Source organism: Marmota monax, unplaced genomic scaffold (genome assembly GCF_021218885.2).
Source record: "Marmota monax isolate L192 unplaced genomic scaffold, Marmota_monax_Labrador192_F-V1.1 WCK01_AAM20220418_F8-fsc00014, whole genome shotgun sequence".
In the NCBI taxonomy this organism is placed as follows: domain Eukaryota; kingdom Metazoa; phylum Chordata; class Mammalia; order Rodentia; family Sciuridae; genus Marmota; species Marmota monax.
The window spans coordinates 18,226,414-18,243,402 of NW_026695222.1; the positions used below are offsets into that span (position 1 = coordinate 18,226,414).

The 16,989-nt window shown below is 57.7% G+C and overlaps 1 protein-coding gene across 1 annotated transcript in view; it reads left to right on the forward strand.

The window, feature by feature from the left end:
- The first annotated feature begins 4,145 nt into the window (after positions 1–4,145).
- Vstm2l (V-set and transmembrane domain containing 2 like) overlaps positions 4,146–16,989 on the forward strand; it is a 31,655-nt gene continuing 18,811 nt past the window's right edge. The window contains exon 1 of the mRNA XM_046433890.2: positions 4,146–4,307. Coding sequence (XP_046289846.1) covers positions 4,187–4,307 — 121 coding nt within the window. The 5' untranslated portion in view covers positions 4,146–4,186. The remainder of the gene's footprint in view (positions 4,308–16,989) is intronic.

The following is a 16,989-nucleotide window of genomic DNA, read 5'->3' on the forward strand; positions in this document are numbered from 1 at the left end:
GGAGCTCAGTAATGCATTCTGGAAATTAGGCAGCTACATACTAAAGCCATTGTTCCCCCTTATAAATGGGCTCCCTCGAAGCCAGTGACCATGGGATCCCCGATAAGCTCTCATGGAGCCTCGCTCCACATGTTATTGGTGTGTTAAAAGGTGCGACTCTGGGCTTCCATTGCTCATTGTTAGGGGCTGATACATTTAAGTACTTTCTCCATGAATCAGGCAGCTCAGGTGTTTCCCCCTCCTGGCATTGATAGATGATAGAAAGGAAGCCATTTAGACGGTGCTCTATAGGGCCCGGGCCCACACGGTGAATGATTTCCAATGCCTGGTTTAATTTATTTTTAAATGAAATTTGTTATTGATTCTGGATTAAAAGGACAAATCTTACGGCTGTTACCACTGACACAGTCACAGGGCTCAAATGACACCTCTCAAGGAGGGGAGGGAGGGGCGGCCTCCCACAGTCAACGGGAGGGTGGGGACTCTCCAGGGAGCTGTGCTCCAAAGTAAGGACCCGGGCCAGAGCCCCTGCTTGGGACAACTTGGAATTGTCATCTTCGTCAGCTGAAGTACATGACTTGGTGTTGCCCTCAGAGCCTCATTTGTGTAAGGGAACAGCCGTGATATTCGCCTCATGGTACCCGTGTGACCGCTGGATGCTTGTGAGTTGCCTCCAGGGACAGGAGGCTTACTCTCTCCCAGAGCATTCCCGAGGGATTAGAGGCAGCCACCCCCATGAATTCCCACACACAGTTTCCTGGGACAGCCTCTGGTTACCTTCCGCATCCACGACTCTCGAGTTTCCACGGTGTCTGCAGGTTGCATTTGGATGAGAGGATTACACAGGCCAGGAGCACGGGGTGAAGATTTGTCCTTTCACATCCGCGCCTTGCTGTGGAAACTTGCGCAGGTTACCTCCTCTCCCGAGCTCCCCTTTCCTTACCTCTAAAAGAAGGAAGGCGATAATATTGGTCTCAAGGGTTGTTGTATGCATTATGTGGGATCGTGGATGTGAATGTGATTTGTAAACTGTAAATTGCAGGTTAGATGATGCTGTAGAAAATACAAATGGTACAGTATGGTATTATGAGAACCCTAGATCAGAGACAGAGAACGAGGGTCTAGTTCTGGTATGGTTGGCTGTGTGACTCTGAGGAGGTCCCTCACCATCTCTGGGTCTTACTTTTCTAAGCTACCATGGGAGGGGCATGAATAAGAGGTACTCAGCTATTAGGCCTGATAACATGGGCTCTGGAACATCTAAAACATCATTGCCTTATCATCGCCTTACTTTGGGCAAGATACAACCTTTCTGAGCTTCTATTTCCTTATCTGTAGATTATGAGGACATCATGGATTTGCCACGGGCCAGGAACTGTTCTAAGTGCTTTCCATGTAGCCACTCATTTAATCCTCACAATAATCTTGTGAAGGTGGTATTGTTATTCTTATTTTACAGATGAGGAAATTGAGACACAGAAAGCCCAAGCAAATTTTCTAAGGTAACACAGCTAGTAAGTGCTACCTTAAGCTATGTTACCTTAATGTCTAGGGTAACATAGCAGCATTCGGAACTCAGAGTAAGGCTCTAGAGATCACACCTATGACAACATGTCCTACTCCATGTGGCCTAATTGTCCTGAGGATTAAGTGGGATAATTAAAGTTCTTAGCATGGTGCTGGGTTCACAGCGATGGAATGGAGGCTTGGGACCGGGAAGAAGGCAGCAGACATTTCTTCTGCGTGGCACTCAGGATGGATGGACCTTTGCCAAAGGGAGAGGCAGCTAGACAGGGGGGAGGCCCTCACAGGAGGAGCAATGAGAAGGGAAGGACATACTGAAGATAATCGTGCTGAAGGAGGGAGCAGAGCCTGGAGCCCAGGGCTGAACAAGAGGTGAGGCTGAGACTGCACACAAACAAGAGAGGTCACCATCTCACAAACAAACATGGCTGGCAGGGGAAAGAGCCATTACATCACAGCCTTTCCAAAGTCATATAGTCCCTCGAAGATTGTCCTTGAAGGAACCTTAGAGGCTACAATGTTTAACTTTGTTCTAGACTCAGAGGAGAGAAAGATCCCTGGAGGTCGTCCACTAGGTCAGTAGCAGAGCAGCAGTGTGCTGCCGTTGACCCTGACCTTCTCCCCCTGCAGGCCCAAAGTAGAAGACTAAGCCCTGGGTTTCAAGCCCAGTTGTCACCAGGCTCCTGGAGAGGCCTCGGGCTAGAGTTGGAAGGATCCTGGGTTTCAGTCTTGGCACTAGGAGGTGACTTGAAGATTCTCTGTTTCCTCGTCTTTACAATGAGTGACAGGGAAGTTCAAGCGAATGAATGAGCACTTTGTAGAGTCCAAGGCGCCTGTCCAACCCAGGATGACCGAACTACCACTTCTCTGCGAGAAGACGATTAGAAGTCACTGGGCACAAAACGGCTCCTCCCTCCAATGAATGGAGTCCCGAAGCGGCGGGGGCAATGGCGGGATCTATCCGTGGTGCTGAAGGGAGAGCCTGTGGGCCGAGGCGGTGACAGCTGTCCGTGGTGCTGAAACAGTGCTCATAGGAGCGCGACTCTTGGAGGGGCGGTGTCCTTAATTTTGAAAGAGCTGAATTGCTGCTGGCGACCACAGGCCCCGCCAAGTGTGTTGTCCACCATGATATTGGAAAGAGAGGGTTGCGAAGTCAGAGGAAAGACGGCGAGGGGCGTTGTGTCCTGCAGGCTCTAACCGCGTTCTCGAACTCAGGGCGCTGTCCACAATGCACGATCGTGGATCAACCTGTGGTCTGGAGCCGGGAGCCGGCCCGCCATCTGGGTCGCCCTTCGGCGGGAGAAGGAAAGGACATGGGAGAGTCTGTCCACGGTGCTGAACTCTCGCATCACAGAGCCAGACGGGGAACCGTCCTTGTGCTGCATAGACGTCTGGCTTTGGCATGACGCTGGAACAAGGCGCTCGAGGGCTGAGGAAGGGCAAAGATCAGGGGCAGGAGACGCCCTGCGCCAGCTCTCTCCTGGGACCTCGAAGAGGCTCCTTCTCTGATTCAAAGTGCTTCCTTACCTTTTAAGAGGAACACAGCTCTCCCTTCTCTCTTTACTCAGGGTCTGTACGAGGAAGGAATCAGGGGATCTCAGTGGCTGCCTGCTCTTAGGAATGGGAGTACCTCCATCCCCCGACCCAGATGCACGCGCACACACCCCAGCTAGGCTCATCAGTCCAGGGAAGGGAGCCTTACAACCCAGAAGGGGGAGATCCAATTCACTGCGTAGGCGGCCCAGCACCTCTAAGCTAGAAGGAAACCGCTAACTGTGCCTCACTCCCATTATGTAGGCTTGAAAACTAAGTCCCAGAGTCCAAAACAACAGTGGTAACTATGGCGGCGGCATGTAAGCAATATTATGCTTTATCTGATTTCTCAAATCCTCCCCCGACCCCTGGAGGCAGCTATTCTTGTCCCCATTTCTCAGATGAAGTCCCTGAGGTTCATTCAGAGGTGGACATCCAGACATGCTCACACACGGAGCCAAAGGTCGCGGCAGAGCTGTAACCGGGTCTCCTGGGTCTCGGTCCTACCTCGCCCACCTGCAGCCCCGTCTGCCCCTGACCCTGGCACCAGCGAGCTGGCAAAGTTAAGGAATCTCTCTGAGCGCGCCGGCTCTGGCGGCAGAGGGAATGATTTTTCTCCTGCTCCTGCTGGATAGTATTTTCATTTCTGAATCCTGCTGTGTTATGCTTTGCGGGAACCAGGTCCCCGGGGTGCTTCCTCCTCCGGATCGCGCCCCCACCCCCGCTCCCGGGCGGGGGAAAGTTGAGAGTACCGCTTTAAAAATCCCAGCCTGGGCAAAACTTTGATGATAAATCAAGCGGCAGATCCCTCCGCCGCCGCCTCCTCGGGGCGGGCGGGAGCGAGTGGGAGGAGGGGGTGCGGCGCGGCGGCGCGAGCGGAGTGGCCTTCCGCGCAAGGGAAGAGTCCCGCAGTCGGAGGCGGCCGGCTGGGCGTGCGCTCGCTACCCGCAGCCAGGGCTGGGCCAGAGCCGGGCGAGAGCCGGGACCCGGGCCGGGCCGGGGCCAGCTGGCAGGGGCAGCGGCGGGAGCCGAACAGCCAGGCCGCGCAGGGCAGGGGACAGCGGGCGCGGGCTCTAGGGCTCCTGAGCCCCGATGTGAGGCGGCGGCGCCCCCGGCCCGAGCGCGCACCATGGGGGCCCCGCTCGCCGTGGCGCTGGGCGCCCTCCACTACCTGGCACTTTTCCTGCAACTCGGCGGTGCCACGCGGCCCGCCGGCCACGCGCCCTGGGACAACCACGTCTCCGGCCACGGTGAGTTCGGTCGCCGCCCCCACGGACTTCCCCAGCAAACCCCACCCGGGGCTGCGCGCCTCCAACTTGGCCGCCCCGGGGCTGGAACCCGCGCCGGCGGTGGCGGGAGTCCCAGAGCTCCCCCTGCTGGGTCTGTGGACCCGCCCTGGCATCCTGGCCAGCCCTGCGGAGGAGGGGGCACCCGGAGCGCACCCCCACTGCCACTGTCGCGGAGAAAACGCCCCCCGACACACACACACACACACACACACACACACGCACACACGCGCACACACGAATACATACACCTCCACGACCCCACAGATATTCACAGCCACGGACACACTCGCGGCCACATCACACCCACAACTGACTGCCCTTCCACGGCTCCGCATGCCCCTCTCCCTCCTCTCTCATAAATACTTATGCCCACTACACACATCAGGCGCTGCGCCGGTGGGCTCACACCCTGCCAGCTGGCACCCAGGCACCGTGCTTTGCCACAACTCTTGCCTGTCTGCTTGGAGACACACGGGGACACACACACACACACACACACACACTTGTTCACGCACTTTGCCCATCCACCCCTCTGTGCCTACCTGCCTTTCCCCTTTGAAGGCTTCACCTCGAGCTGCTCTTGTCCCCTCCCTCTCCATCCTACCCTACCCCTTATAGACCTAAGGGACTGGTCTTCTGAGACCTGCTAGCCTGAGGGCAGCCTCCCCCTTCAGGTGGGTGACATCTCAGGCATGAAGCCTCCTGATAGCTCCCTGAAGACACTGGAGTAGTTAAGGTTGCTGCTTCCAGCCAGAGGCAGGGGGTGGGAGGGGAATTCCTGCTGCTTTTGTCTGTCTCTGGGGCAGCAGAAGCCCCCTGCCATCCTTCCACAAGGTGCCCCCATCCCCAGTCCTGGCCCCAGAGGTCTGAGACTGGGAGACCTCAACTCCAGCCACTGTGGGAGCTGGGAGCAAGCAGACGTCCCCAGCACTGCTTGCTCAAGTGTCAGAAGCTCCTGCTCACCCCAGAGGAGCCCAAGTTGGCAACAGAGTTGGGCGGTCTGAGGCTGGCAGCTCTGGGGGCTCCCCTGTCCCTCTGAACCAGGCTCAGGTGGAGGGGACAGCACACGGATGAACCCAGAGGAGACTCTTCCTCCCCATCCCTCCCCTGCAGGGCTGCATCTCTCAAGGGGCCTGGAGCACCAATGCTAGGCACTGTGTGCCCGTGGCTGGGGCAGGTCTGCACAGAGGTCAGAGAGCTGAGTGAAGACTGTGTGGCGTCGGACAGATAACCAGGGAGGGCCTTTCTGGGACATGACGCATGAATGGGATTGCTCCAGGGGGAGGGGTTTCCGAAGCCATTCTCAGGGTCTCTGCTTTGGGGAGACCAGGACCTCCCACACCCTTCTGCTTCTCCATGTTAGATGGAATTTGCTCTGTATCGTTCATGCCCCCTTCATACCCCTTACCTTTTGCTACTGATCTGGGTGGAGTCCCGGTAAACAGGGAAAGGTTATTTTGATCTCCACTTAGAGATGGGAAAACCGAGGCTCAGAGAGGTGAGGGGAATTGCCCAAGGTCACACAGTGAGAGAGTGGTTGAGTCAGGACAGGCCCCAGGGTCTGTCAAGCGGAAAGGATGCTTTCTTCAGGACATTCATCTCCCTGTCAGGTTCCCTCCCGTACACGGGGAACTGGGAATTCCTTCCTTCCCTCCCCTCCTTGATTGCTCAGTTCCTTGGCACACTTGGAACTTCTGCTAGGAGGGTTTTCCAAGGAAGGACTTCCCTGAATTTGCAGTCCCAGGAGATATGAGCCCTGGAGCTCCTAGGTTTATGGTCATCTTGTCTTTGGGGCAGCAGACTCATGGGTCTTTCATTCCCAAGGAAGCAGGCTCTGCCCTTTGTGTGACAGGCTCTGCCTGCCCCCTGATGCCATGTATGGTGAGGGGGCACAGCTCTGCCCCCCTAACTGCAGTCTCCCATCGGCATCCTGAGCAGTCCGGCTGAAGCAGGGGAGGGGCTCCATGGAGAGGGGCTGGAAGCCGGCTTCTCTCTGGACCCCATGTGCATCTCTGGGCAAGTGAGTGGCCCCGCTTGAAACTCCCCCTCTGTCCTTCAAGAAATTAGGAGGCCAGGCTGCTCTGCAGGAGCCAGGCTGCCTTCCCCCGACATTGCCAGGTTCAAAGTCACCAAGTAGTGGCTGCCGAGGAGCCCTCACAGCTACCCCTGTGCTGGGCCAAGCACCCGCCGCCACAGGAAGGGTCTGGAGCCACTCACTTAATCACAAAAAGAAACTGTTATTAATGATAGTGAGACGCAGCGAATAAGTGGGTCATGTCTAATAAGCCATTTGTGTTCAGGAGGAGAATACCAATTTGATAAAAGCTGTGTGTGCTGAAAAAGCTCCGAAATTGCTGTTTAGCAGATTGGAGCCTGATCGTTTCATTATTCCTGGGCTGCATGTGTCCTCAGCTGATTCGGGAAATGTGGTCAGGTCGGGAAAGGTGTCTCTCTGGGGTTGGGGTGGGGGCTGGAAGCAGGGACTCCTGGAGAGGAGCTCACTGACCCCAACGCTAGGTCGGCTGCTCAGCGCCCCAACTCCACCTGAGCCCAGCCCAGGTACCAGGCAAATGCCTTCCACCGCCTGCCCTGGGGCTTGTCACAGGGAGAGCCTGCAGTCAGGTGGGTCAGCAAGGACATCTGTTTTGCTTCCCATCTCCCTCCTACCTCCACTCAACCCCCTTCAAAGAGGGCTTTGTAAAGGCAGGAGGAACGAGTGGTGTGTGGTTCTCAAGGTGTCGACTTTGGAGGCTCAGTAGTGATGGTTGGGGGCTGCACCTAGTAGGTGCTCAGGAAATGGCAGCTGTTTTGATTTTCCTTATCAGAAAGGGATAGCTCATTGCCAAGAGCACAGCAGGGTGGGAGGAAAGGGAGCTCACATTTGTCACTATGTGCAAGGTGCCACCAAGCTCCTTACCAGCATGGACTCAGTCGGGCTGCAGTCATTCCTGGGAGAACATTGGGCACAGGAGGAAACTGAGGCTGGTGCTGGGGTCACTGATTTGTCCAAGGTCACAGAGTCTGTATGGAGAGTGGGAGAGCCATGTCAGAGGGAAGGTGACTGGTGGTTCAGGACCTGCCTTCTCCAGGCAGCCTGGAGGCAGGTTGGCCCAAAGCTGTGACAAACTTCTTCCCCGGCACAGCCCTGATCCAAGCACACCCCCTCCAGCTCCCCGGGGAACTGTCAAAGCGGCAGTTTTCACCAAGAAGCAACAGCAGCTCAGAAAGCTGACAGATCTTGCTGAGGCCACGTGCACCTTAAAAACAGGCTGCCGGCCTGGACTCCTTGTCTAGTGTTCCTTCCAGATTTTATCCAGGGCAGGTGTCCACGAGGTGGGTTTCATTTCTTTCTTTCTTTTTAAAAAATGTTTTATTTTTTTATGTTGTTTGTTTTGATTTTTTGGTTCTGGGGATTGAAACCAGGGGTGTTTTATTGCTGAGTTATATTCCCAGCCCTTTTTTATTTTTCATTTTGAGACAGGGTTTTACTAAGTTGCTGAGGCTGGCCTTGAACTTGCTGTCCTCCTGCCTCAGCCTCCCAAGTCACTGGGATTACAAGACAGGTCTTTGTGAGGATCTCTGCAGACCCTCAGAAACCCCCAGGGAGTTTGTTACAATAGTGATCCCCCCCCAAGGCCAGTGGTCAAAAGGGTTATTGACAGGATGTTGGAATTTGCATTTTAATAAGCTCCAGCCTGATTAGGAAGCCCTGCCTTAAGTCTCACCCATACCTATTGGGAGGTGGAGGGGTGCGATCCTCTGGTGCTAGGGGCTTCGCTGTCACGGGGAGAAGTGGTCCAGATGGGGTAGGTGTATGGATCCCGACAGGAGCCCCAGGAAGCCTCCCCCTGCAGCAGCCCACCCCCCACTCCCACCTCCCATCCCATCACACACACACACACACACACACACACACACACACACACACACCCCAGGCCAGCACCTTCAATTATTAATGCACCCAGTGCAGACAAAGGTCCTGGCGAGGCCTGGCGCTTCGTCCACTGAGTGATTCACCAGCCTGAGGTTCTCGGTTGCCAGGAGGGAGCAGCGGGATGCCGGGGGAAGGGGGAGGGGGGAGCCCCCCCCCCCCCCCCCCCCCCCCGGGCCATTTGGCAAGCAGCCTGTGTGCTGAAAAATGACCCTGGCTTCCTTGCATTCCTCACCGAACTGTTGGTGTCTCGCCATCAATAAGCCGGCTAGTTTGGTGGCTGGAAGATGGAGAAAATTGAGTCCTGTCTTCCAGAGGTTATGATGTTAAAAATGTGTTCGTCTTCGTCCCAGGCGTTGGTGATGATTCTATCAATTACTCCCGTAACCGTGCCTGGGCCTGCGGGTTTCCAGGCCTCCTGTGGGGAACCGGCCCTCACCCGCGGTCTCCCCAGGTCCTTCACACCAATTGGTCCCAGGTCCTTCACACCAATTGGTTCTGACACGGTGCCCATCAGCAGCTCCCGGGGCCTCTCTCTAAACAGGGCCAGCTGCAGGTGGTCAGCAGGGCACAAGGAACTCTGCTTCTTGATATGGGGACAAGCAAGGATGGCGGGGGGGGCAGAGTTCCCCATGGCCGACGAGCAGGGAGGGCAAAGGGAGCCTGTAATGGTCCCTGCTGGCCCACAGCCTCTGGGATAGGAGACAGAACACCTGAGTGAATCATGAAGGCCCCCTCAGGGTCCTGAGCTGGGAGGCCTGAGGCCTAGGGCACTGGGGAATTTACCCAGACTCTCCTGGGCGGTCCTGCTGGCATTGGGGGTCACCTTATCAGCCCTGTACAAATGGAGATTCAGTGCTCAGTCGGGAGCACATGTCGGTTGAGGGTCCTGCCAGTGCGTAATGGGACTGGCTCAAGAACCCTGAGCAGAGAGGACAGTCCCAGGCCCAGTGTATAGATAAAGAGAATGGACTCAAGGTCACACCCCTGACAAGTGTTGGGGTGCGATATGAACCCAGGAGTCTTGCTGTAGGCCCTGCGTTCATAATGCTGTTCAGTTTTAGAAAAGAAGAGGGAGGGGCCTGGTCATGGTGGGAGGACGAGGCTGGGCCTGAAGACCTGGCCCTGTGGCGGAAGACGCTTAGTGACCTCTGTGGTCCTCGCCTGGACGCTGGGCAGCAATGGAAGTGGCAGCCCCCATAGCCCCCTCCCACAACAGCCCTCTACTTCCCAAGCTGGAAGGCGAAGACGTGCATATGTGAAGAGTGACGTTGGTGTGACGGGCGGGCGTCAGAAAGGAGCAGAAGGGTGGTCAGAAAGGAGCCCCTTCGGGATTTAGGAACCAAGCCAGCAGCTGACAGGGCGGGGAGTCGAGGGGCTGAGCTCCAAAGGGAGTTTGGAGCCAACTGGGCAGCCAAGGTCAGAGTCCCTGTGTCCTGGGAAACCAGCACAATGCCCAGCCGAGGGTGGTGGCAGGAAATAAATGAGCGGATGCCGAGGGTCTGAAGGGTGAATTCTGAAACTTCTGCTGATTCCAAGTTCATGCATCTTTAAACACTCAGGTAATTTTAATTTCATAAGGAATCCCTGCTTATAGTGAAACGCCACGCAGTCAGAACCTCTCCCAGGCTGCTGGCTGCAGCGAGGACTTCCTGGGATGAGTAGGGCTGATTCCATCTGACCGTGGGGACCCAGGGCCCAGCTCCTGGGATGCATGTGAAATGCCTCGACCACAGGGCTAAGGCGGCCAAGCACTGTGCCCTCGTTCCCGACCCTGAGGAGACTCTTCCATTAGGAGAAGGGACCGTGGTCTCACTGGGAGAGGAAATCTACCCCGCGGCCTGTTTGGTGATTGTGGAATTCACAGCCCACCCCAGTGGGTCCCTCTGGTACCCAGTGCTGCAGAGAAGTCAGGTGGGGTGAGGAGGTCCTGCAGGTCTCCTTCCCACAGCTGTGCCCCTCTCCTTCCTCAAAGCCATCACGGAGGTCTCTGGGCCTCAGCTCCACACCTCCCCCACCCCAGTTAAAATCCTTCTTCAAGATCCCTCAGCAAGACTGGGCCCTACCTGAGAGATGATCTTAGGCAGAAGCCAGACAGACCTCTTACGTTTAATAGTTAGGCATTTATTTTATTGGGGCTGGAAAAATATAACCAGCCCATCAAAACTGATTTCATAGACGTGATTGCTTAGGATGAGTCTAACGGGGTATTAGAAACTAGTGGGGTTTGTTTATAGGAAAACATTAGGGACATAATAGCGCAGGTGGTACATAGCATGTCCAAGGGGGATCCACAAGTAAATGATGGGACTTGGGGGACACGTTAGTCCATAGGCCACGCCTTCCCCCCTCATTCCCCATATGCTGCACACTGGGAATGCTGGCCTAGTGAGGACCGTTGGGGTGTTTGGAAGCTTAGTCATTCATTCACTCATTCATTCAACAGATACCAGTCGAGCACCTGCCCGCCTGGGAACATATCAGTGAAGGAGAGAGATAAGGCTTTTGCTGTCTTGAGTTCTCAGTCTAGTGGGGGAGACAGACAACTAAACCCATAAGAATATCAAAAGTATGAATTGTGGCTGGGCACAGTGGCACATATCTGTAATCCCAGTGGCTCAGGAGGCTGAGGCAGGAGGATCGAGAGTTCAGAGCCAGCCTCAGCAACTTAGCAAGGCCCTAAGCAACTCAGCGAGACCCTGTCTCTAAACAAAATATTATAAAGGGGTGGGGATGTGGCTCAGTGTTTAAGTGCCCCTGGGTTCAATCCTTGATATATATATTATGAATTGTGGCAAGATTTAAGAGGCAGGGGTGAGTGACAGTTAACTCGGAGAAGCGCATTGGCCTCTGGAGCTGAGGGTGCCGGGCAGTGAGCTCTTCATCACAGAAGCTGTGGAGCTGGCAGGCTCACCCTCTGGAATTCTTCCCTCTGTGTCCTCCTCAGTCCTGCCTTCTGTCCTGCTGTCTGGAGTGGGACCCGAGGGTGGAGTCCCTCCCTGGCACATGGGCCCGCCTCCTCCCCTCCCCTCCCTCCTCCCCTAACCACTCGGAGATGCTCGCCCGAGGACACACAGATGTTGAGTGGCAGAGCCAGGCCCGAGCCCAGCTTCTGGGACCACGAGCCAGAGTGCCCGACCCGTCATCTGTCCTGCTCGCGGCTGCCAAAGCGCGGTGGGCAGGTGCGCTCCCGAGCCCTGGGAGCCCTGGCTGCCGCAGGTCCTCGGGTCCTCGCAGAGGCTGTGTGGGACGCAGGGAGCGCGCTCTGCCGGGAAGAGAGGCCCCGGGGCTGAAGTCCAGGCCCTGTCTGTGGGGAGTGGGGGCCCTGGGCTGCTGGCACCTGCGTGTCCCTGACCGGGTGTTCTAGCAGTGGGCCGGTGTCTGGTCCCAGGGCGTGTCCAGAGTCTGGGTGCCTGACCGCCGTGTGTGGCAGCTGGGAGGGTGGGGGGTCCCTTGTCCTCCCAGCCTGAGGGACTGAGCAGGTGCCCTCTGCCTTGCGGCCTTTGCTTCTGTGCCAGCCTCCTCTCCCCTCCACGCTGGGGCCCTTGGGAGGCCAGGGGAGCCCTGGGAGCACCTGGAAGGCCAGAGCTGGGGCCGGTTGGGGCCGTGGAGAGCCGCTGGCCAAGGGTGAGCAGTGCCCCCTGGGGCAGGGCCTGTGCCTGCTGCCTGTCCGGGTCCTTGTCCCCCGGCCTGCATTCCTCCGAGTCTCCCTCCAGGTCCTCTCCTCCTCTGGTCCCTTTCTCTCCGTCTTGGCCCCTCCCCTGTTGCACTGTACCCTCTCTCACGCCCTGCCCGCCCGCTTCTCTGTTTACACACTCACACTCACACCCAGTTCAGGCGACATCTCCGACATCTCCGATTACGCATACATATATTCCATACATCAAAATGACACCCCCACGGGGCAGGCATTCAATAAGTGTCAGCCAGGGAGTGAAGGAGTGGCCAAGCGGCAGAGCTGGAAGACCTGAAGCTTCCAGGGGTCACCAACCTCTCGAGAAGCTGATGCAAGCAACTGGTCACATGGTGCCTTTGTGCCCATAGTTTCCAAGGGCTTGTTGAGGCCCCAAAGCCTCCCTCTGGTCACCAGGGGAAGCAGCCTTCATTTCCCCAGGGAGGAAACTGAAGCCCAGAGAGGTGCCAGGTCTGGCCTTTGGACATGGGCAGGTCTGTGGCAGAAAGGGACTAGGAGTCCTTGCCCTCCTCTGGGACAGTCTCGGGGACAGAGCTTCATTCATTTCCCCGGCAAGTCTTGCAGGGGCCTGGAGGTACTGGGGAACAGAGACGAGCTCAAGGACGGGGCTCAGCACTGAGCCACGGGGTGGTGGCACTGGATGTCCTGGTGCAGTCAGGGAAGACTTCCTAGAGGAGGCAGACTCCTGGAGGCTTGTTTCCAGGGACAGCCAGGACTGGGAGAGGCGCCTCACCTAGCTGCTGGGTCTGACGGGGGCTTCACCTGGAGAGTCCTGCGTGCTCATCTGGAAAGGCAGGCTGGAGCCGGAGCTTGGAGAGCCGGGTTTGGTCTTGATCCACTGGGCAGAGGCCACCTGGGTGCCTTCTGTGTGGGGAGGCTGGTGGAGAGACAGGAGGAGAGGCTGCCTGCTGGGAAGGCCGGGAGGTTGTTTGGAGCCTCGCTGAGTCCGTGGGCTCCAGGATGGTGGAGACGTGGGCTGGGAGGGGGTGGGGGTTGTGTGTGTGCGCACGCGTGTGCGGGCAGGCGTGTGCGTGTGTGCGAGCATGCTGGCCTCCTTGCAGTCCTTGGCCACATGCTCCTCCCCGTGCTCTTTCCTGGCCTGGTGCGCTCCCTGACGTCCCCCGGCAGGGCCCAGGGCCCTGTCGGTGCCTCCCAGCCGGCACCCTGGGTGCCCATTGCCTCCACAGCGGGGAGAGGAGGCTCAGGGGTGTGGTGGCCTGGAGCCCACAGCGCTTCAAGCAAGGGCCAGAGCCCAGGGTCTGCCTCCCTTAGCCTGGCACGTTAAGGGTGTCTCCCGGGCTTCGGGGGCCCTGGACTGAAGCCCCTTTTCTGGGATCCCCAGGCCGGGTTCCCGGCTGAGGCAGGAGGGCTGCGAGCAGGCGGCAGGGTGTCTGTTTTGCTTTGCAAGGTTTTAAAAAAATCATTTCCGGCCTTGGAGGCAGCAGCAATTACTGCCGGCTCACTGGGGAGCTGTTTGCCGCCTGTCATCGGCCCAGGGAAAGGGTCCCTAATGGAGGCCCCGCGGCCAGAGCGCAAGGTAGTGGAAATAGCGCTCAAAACAAAGCCACACTAATGGTCTCCTAGCAGGCAGGCCCAGCAGAGCGGGGAGGGCTGAGGCCAAGGGAGGCCTCCAGGGCAGAGCCAAGATTGGCCAGGCAGCTGCCTGGTGTCCCCCAAGGTCCCCCGCAGTGGTCACTGGACTCCAGCTAGGTGCTGGAAGCCGAGGCTTCCCCCCAGATCTGCTGCTTTCTGGCTGTCTGCCTCTGGGCATGTTAAATCCCCTCCCTGCAGAGGGAACAGTGTAAGTGCAAAGGTCCTGGGGTGGGGGTGGGACAGACCCCCTGAGCTTGAGATTCCCTGGTGCTAGAATTGTCTTTGTGTTTAAAGAGTCTGGGCCCAGGTCAGGCCTCCCAGCATGAAAAAGGGGGGCTGGAGCTTGGAGAGGGAGGAGCTAGAGCAGGTCCACCCTGCTAACGCACTGCAGATGGTCATCCCCAGCATGGTAATGCCTCTGGGAGGCCCTGGGCCTGGTATTTACAGGCACATGTGCCCATTGGCTCCTCACAATGCCCACTTTACAGATGAGGAAACCGAGGCTGGGAGGAAGTGTCATGGGGCTCAGATCCAGGTCAGCCCAACTCCAGAGCCCATCCCTTCAGGATGCCAACTGGGGTTTCCCAACACAGCGGGCAGGGCTGGCAGGGGCTGGAGTGGGGCAGGCACTAGGGCCTGATGGGACCAGATCTGACCCAGGCCAGGTCCTGTGGGGCCACAGCCAGCTGGACACCCCAGAACCCCTGCTGGAAGCATCCCAGGCTCTCCTAGCCTCTCCCCTCTGCTGCTGGTCCCTGCGCCCCGCTTCCCCCTGGCACCCTCTTGCCTTCTGCCCCTTCCGGTGCCTGGCCCTCCCTGGGCCTCCCTGGGCCTCCCTGGGCCTCCCTGGCCTCCCTGGGCCTCTCCTGCCTCCGGCTCTCCTGCTCCCCTGGCTCTGGGGAGCGTCTCAGGATCCGGGGCCACCTGCACCCCGGGGCTGGAGGGCCGGCCTGGGCCCCCCACTCGCCGCTCCCCGGAACCTGCCAGGGTTGGGGCGGGTCGCGGAGTCCCGGCCTCAGCCGCCTGCGGCCTCCCGCCGCCCCCTGGCGCTCCGGACAGACGGACAGACGGCTGGGAAGAGGTGCGGCTCCACGGTCCTGCAGGTGCCAGGACATTGTCACTCTCCCTAAGTCTCCCCGGGGTCGTGGTTCCACCGCGGTCTCCTCGGTCTGAGCGGTGGCCGCCCGCGCTGCCCTCAGGGGCCAGGGCCGCCCGGCGGGTCCCCGCGGCTCCGCTCCTTCCCGAGGCTCAGCGTCGTCGCCGGTGAGAAGCAGAGACCCCGAGCTGCCCCTTCTCGGCTGCCGGGGGACGAGGAGGGGTCTTCTGCTGCAGTAAAAAAATCCCTCGACCACAGTCAACCAAGCGCCGTCCCGAGCCGCCCCCGGGAGAGCCGCCGGGCTCCGCAGGACAGCGGGCAGGTGGCCAGGACAGCGGGCAGGTGGCCAGGACAGCGGGCAGGTGGCCAGGACAGCGGGCAGGTGGCCGGGTGTGGCCGGGCGGCCGCGGGGCGGGGGCTGCCTGCTAGGGTGGAAATGTTGGGGACCAGGTGAAGAGGGTCCTTGTCCCTGAACTGTTCCCGTTGAAATGGTTGATTTTAAGTTTGGTAAATTTCAATAAATTAAAAGTCAATCGAGGACACTCCCCGCCCCACCACAGCCTGTGCCCGCAGCCCCGGGGGGCATTACCACGCTGACCCCGACAGTGAGACTTGGAGGCCTGGCGACCCTCATCCCCATCTCCCAGGCGAGGACACCGAGGCTCAGCATCGACGGGCCCTTTGCACCCAGTTAAGTCCTCAGAAACGCTCTGTCTTTTGGTTTGTCTTGGGCAAGCACCCGCCAGGGCTGGCAGGGACCCCGCCTGCCTATTGTGCTTTGTGTGGCTGAGACTCAGCCCCCAGCGGGCTCCACAGGTAACAGTGGGGTCTTGTGACCTCCTGTGTCCTGCTCACTGCAACAGCCTCTCCACCTGTATTGGTTCATTTATTTCTTTTTCTTTTTCTTTTTTTTTTTTTAAGTGTGGATGGATCCTTATTTTTATTCATGTGTTTATTTGCGGTGCTGAGGCCTGAAGCCAGTGCCTCACACTGATAGGCAAGCGCTCTACCCTGAGCCACAACCCCAGCCCCTGCATTAGTTCATTCAGTCCTCTCACCCAAGCTCAGAGATGTGAAGTAGCTCACACAAAGCCACACAGCAAGTCTGGGGAGAGTGGTAGCTTGTGTCCTCACCTGCGCAGCCTGGGCTCCCCTTCCCCAGCCTCTTGCCTTCCTCCTGGTCCGGTTCCCGCTTTGGTCAACAAACTGACATTTCCTGTTCACAGATGGGGATGTGTGTTGGGGGGCGTGGGGTTGCACTTCTGAGGAGCAGGAGGCTGCAGAGAGGTGCCCTGGATTGGAGGGACAGGAAGCCCCCACCTGGTCTGTTTGCCTGTGCGGGAGAGCAGACAGCTCCCCCCAGGGGCAGCCTTTCTTTGATGTGTCCCAGTTCGTTCAAAATTCATGAATTCTGTCTTCTGCTCCATAATATTTCCACATTTGTTCTAATACACACACAACCTTCTTTCTCCATTTTTCTGGAGTGAAGCCTGATTTCTCTAGAAGTGACTTCCCTGAGCCAGGCATAGTGGTGCCCGCCTGTAATCCCAGCAACTTGGGAGGCTGAGGCAGGAGGATCACAAGTTGGAGGCCAATCTCAGCAACATCGTGAGACCCTGTCTCAAAATAATAAACCACAAAGGGCTAGGGATGTAGCTCATGGTAAAGTGGTCCTGTGTTTGATCCCCAGAGCCAGAAAAAAAAAGTGGCTTCCTTGGTTTGACCATTCCATCTGCAGAGGAGTCCCCCACTCCACTTCTGAGGTATCCATTTGGGCTGCTCTATTCCTTCATCGAGGCTTGTCCTCACCCGGTGCAGGTGTAGGGGCACTAAGGGGACACAGACAGGAAGAATCAGCAGGACTCAGGAGGCCTCTGGGTGTCTGGTCTAGAGTGGGCGGGGCCTTGGAGGTGGGAACTGGTGATGCATGGTGGGGCTGGTGGCCAGGGGTGGCCAGGCTGGGATGGTGGCGGGCGCCGGCTGGCGTCCACACATCAACAGGACCTGCATCCCAGGCCCCTTTGGATCAAAAAGAAGGTCTCTGCTCAGGGCTGGCTCTGAACTTAACACCGCATCTTTGCCAATATCCTTGTTAATGAGAAAAGTTGGGGTGGAGGCCCAGGGCCTCCGCGGGCCTCCTTCCCTGGCTGGGATTCACGAATGCCGTTTGGTTGTCATAGTGTTGATTTTTACAGTCGCCCTCTGTGTATGGCAAGTGATGCTGATTTTCGGTTTATGGCCGTAATAAAAGCCTCCTTTTAAGCTGAATTTATTTAAGTAAAAACGGAAAGATGCTTTGAAAATAAATATTAAGCAAATACTAGTGCAG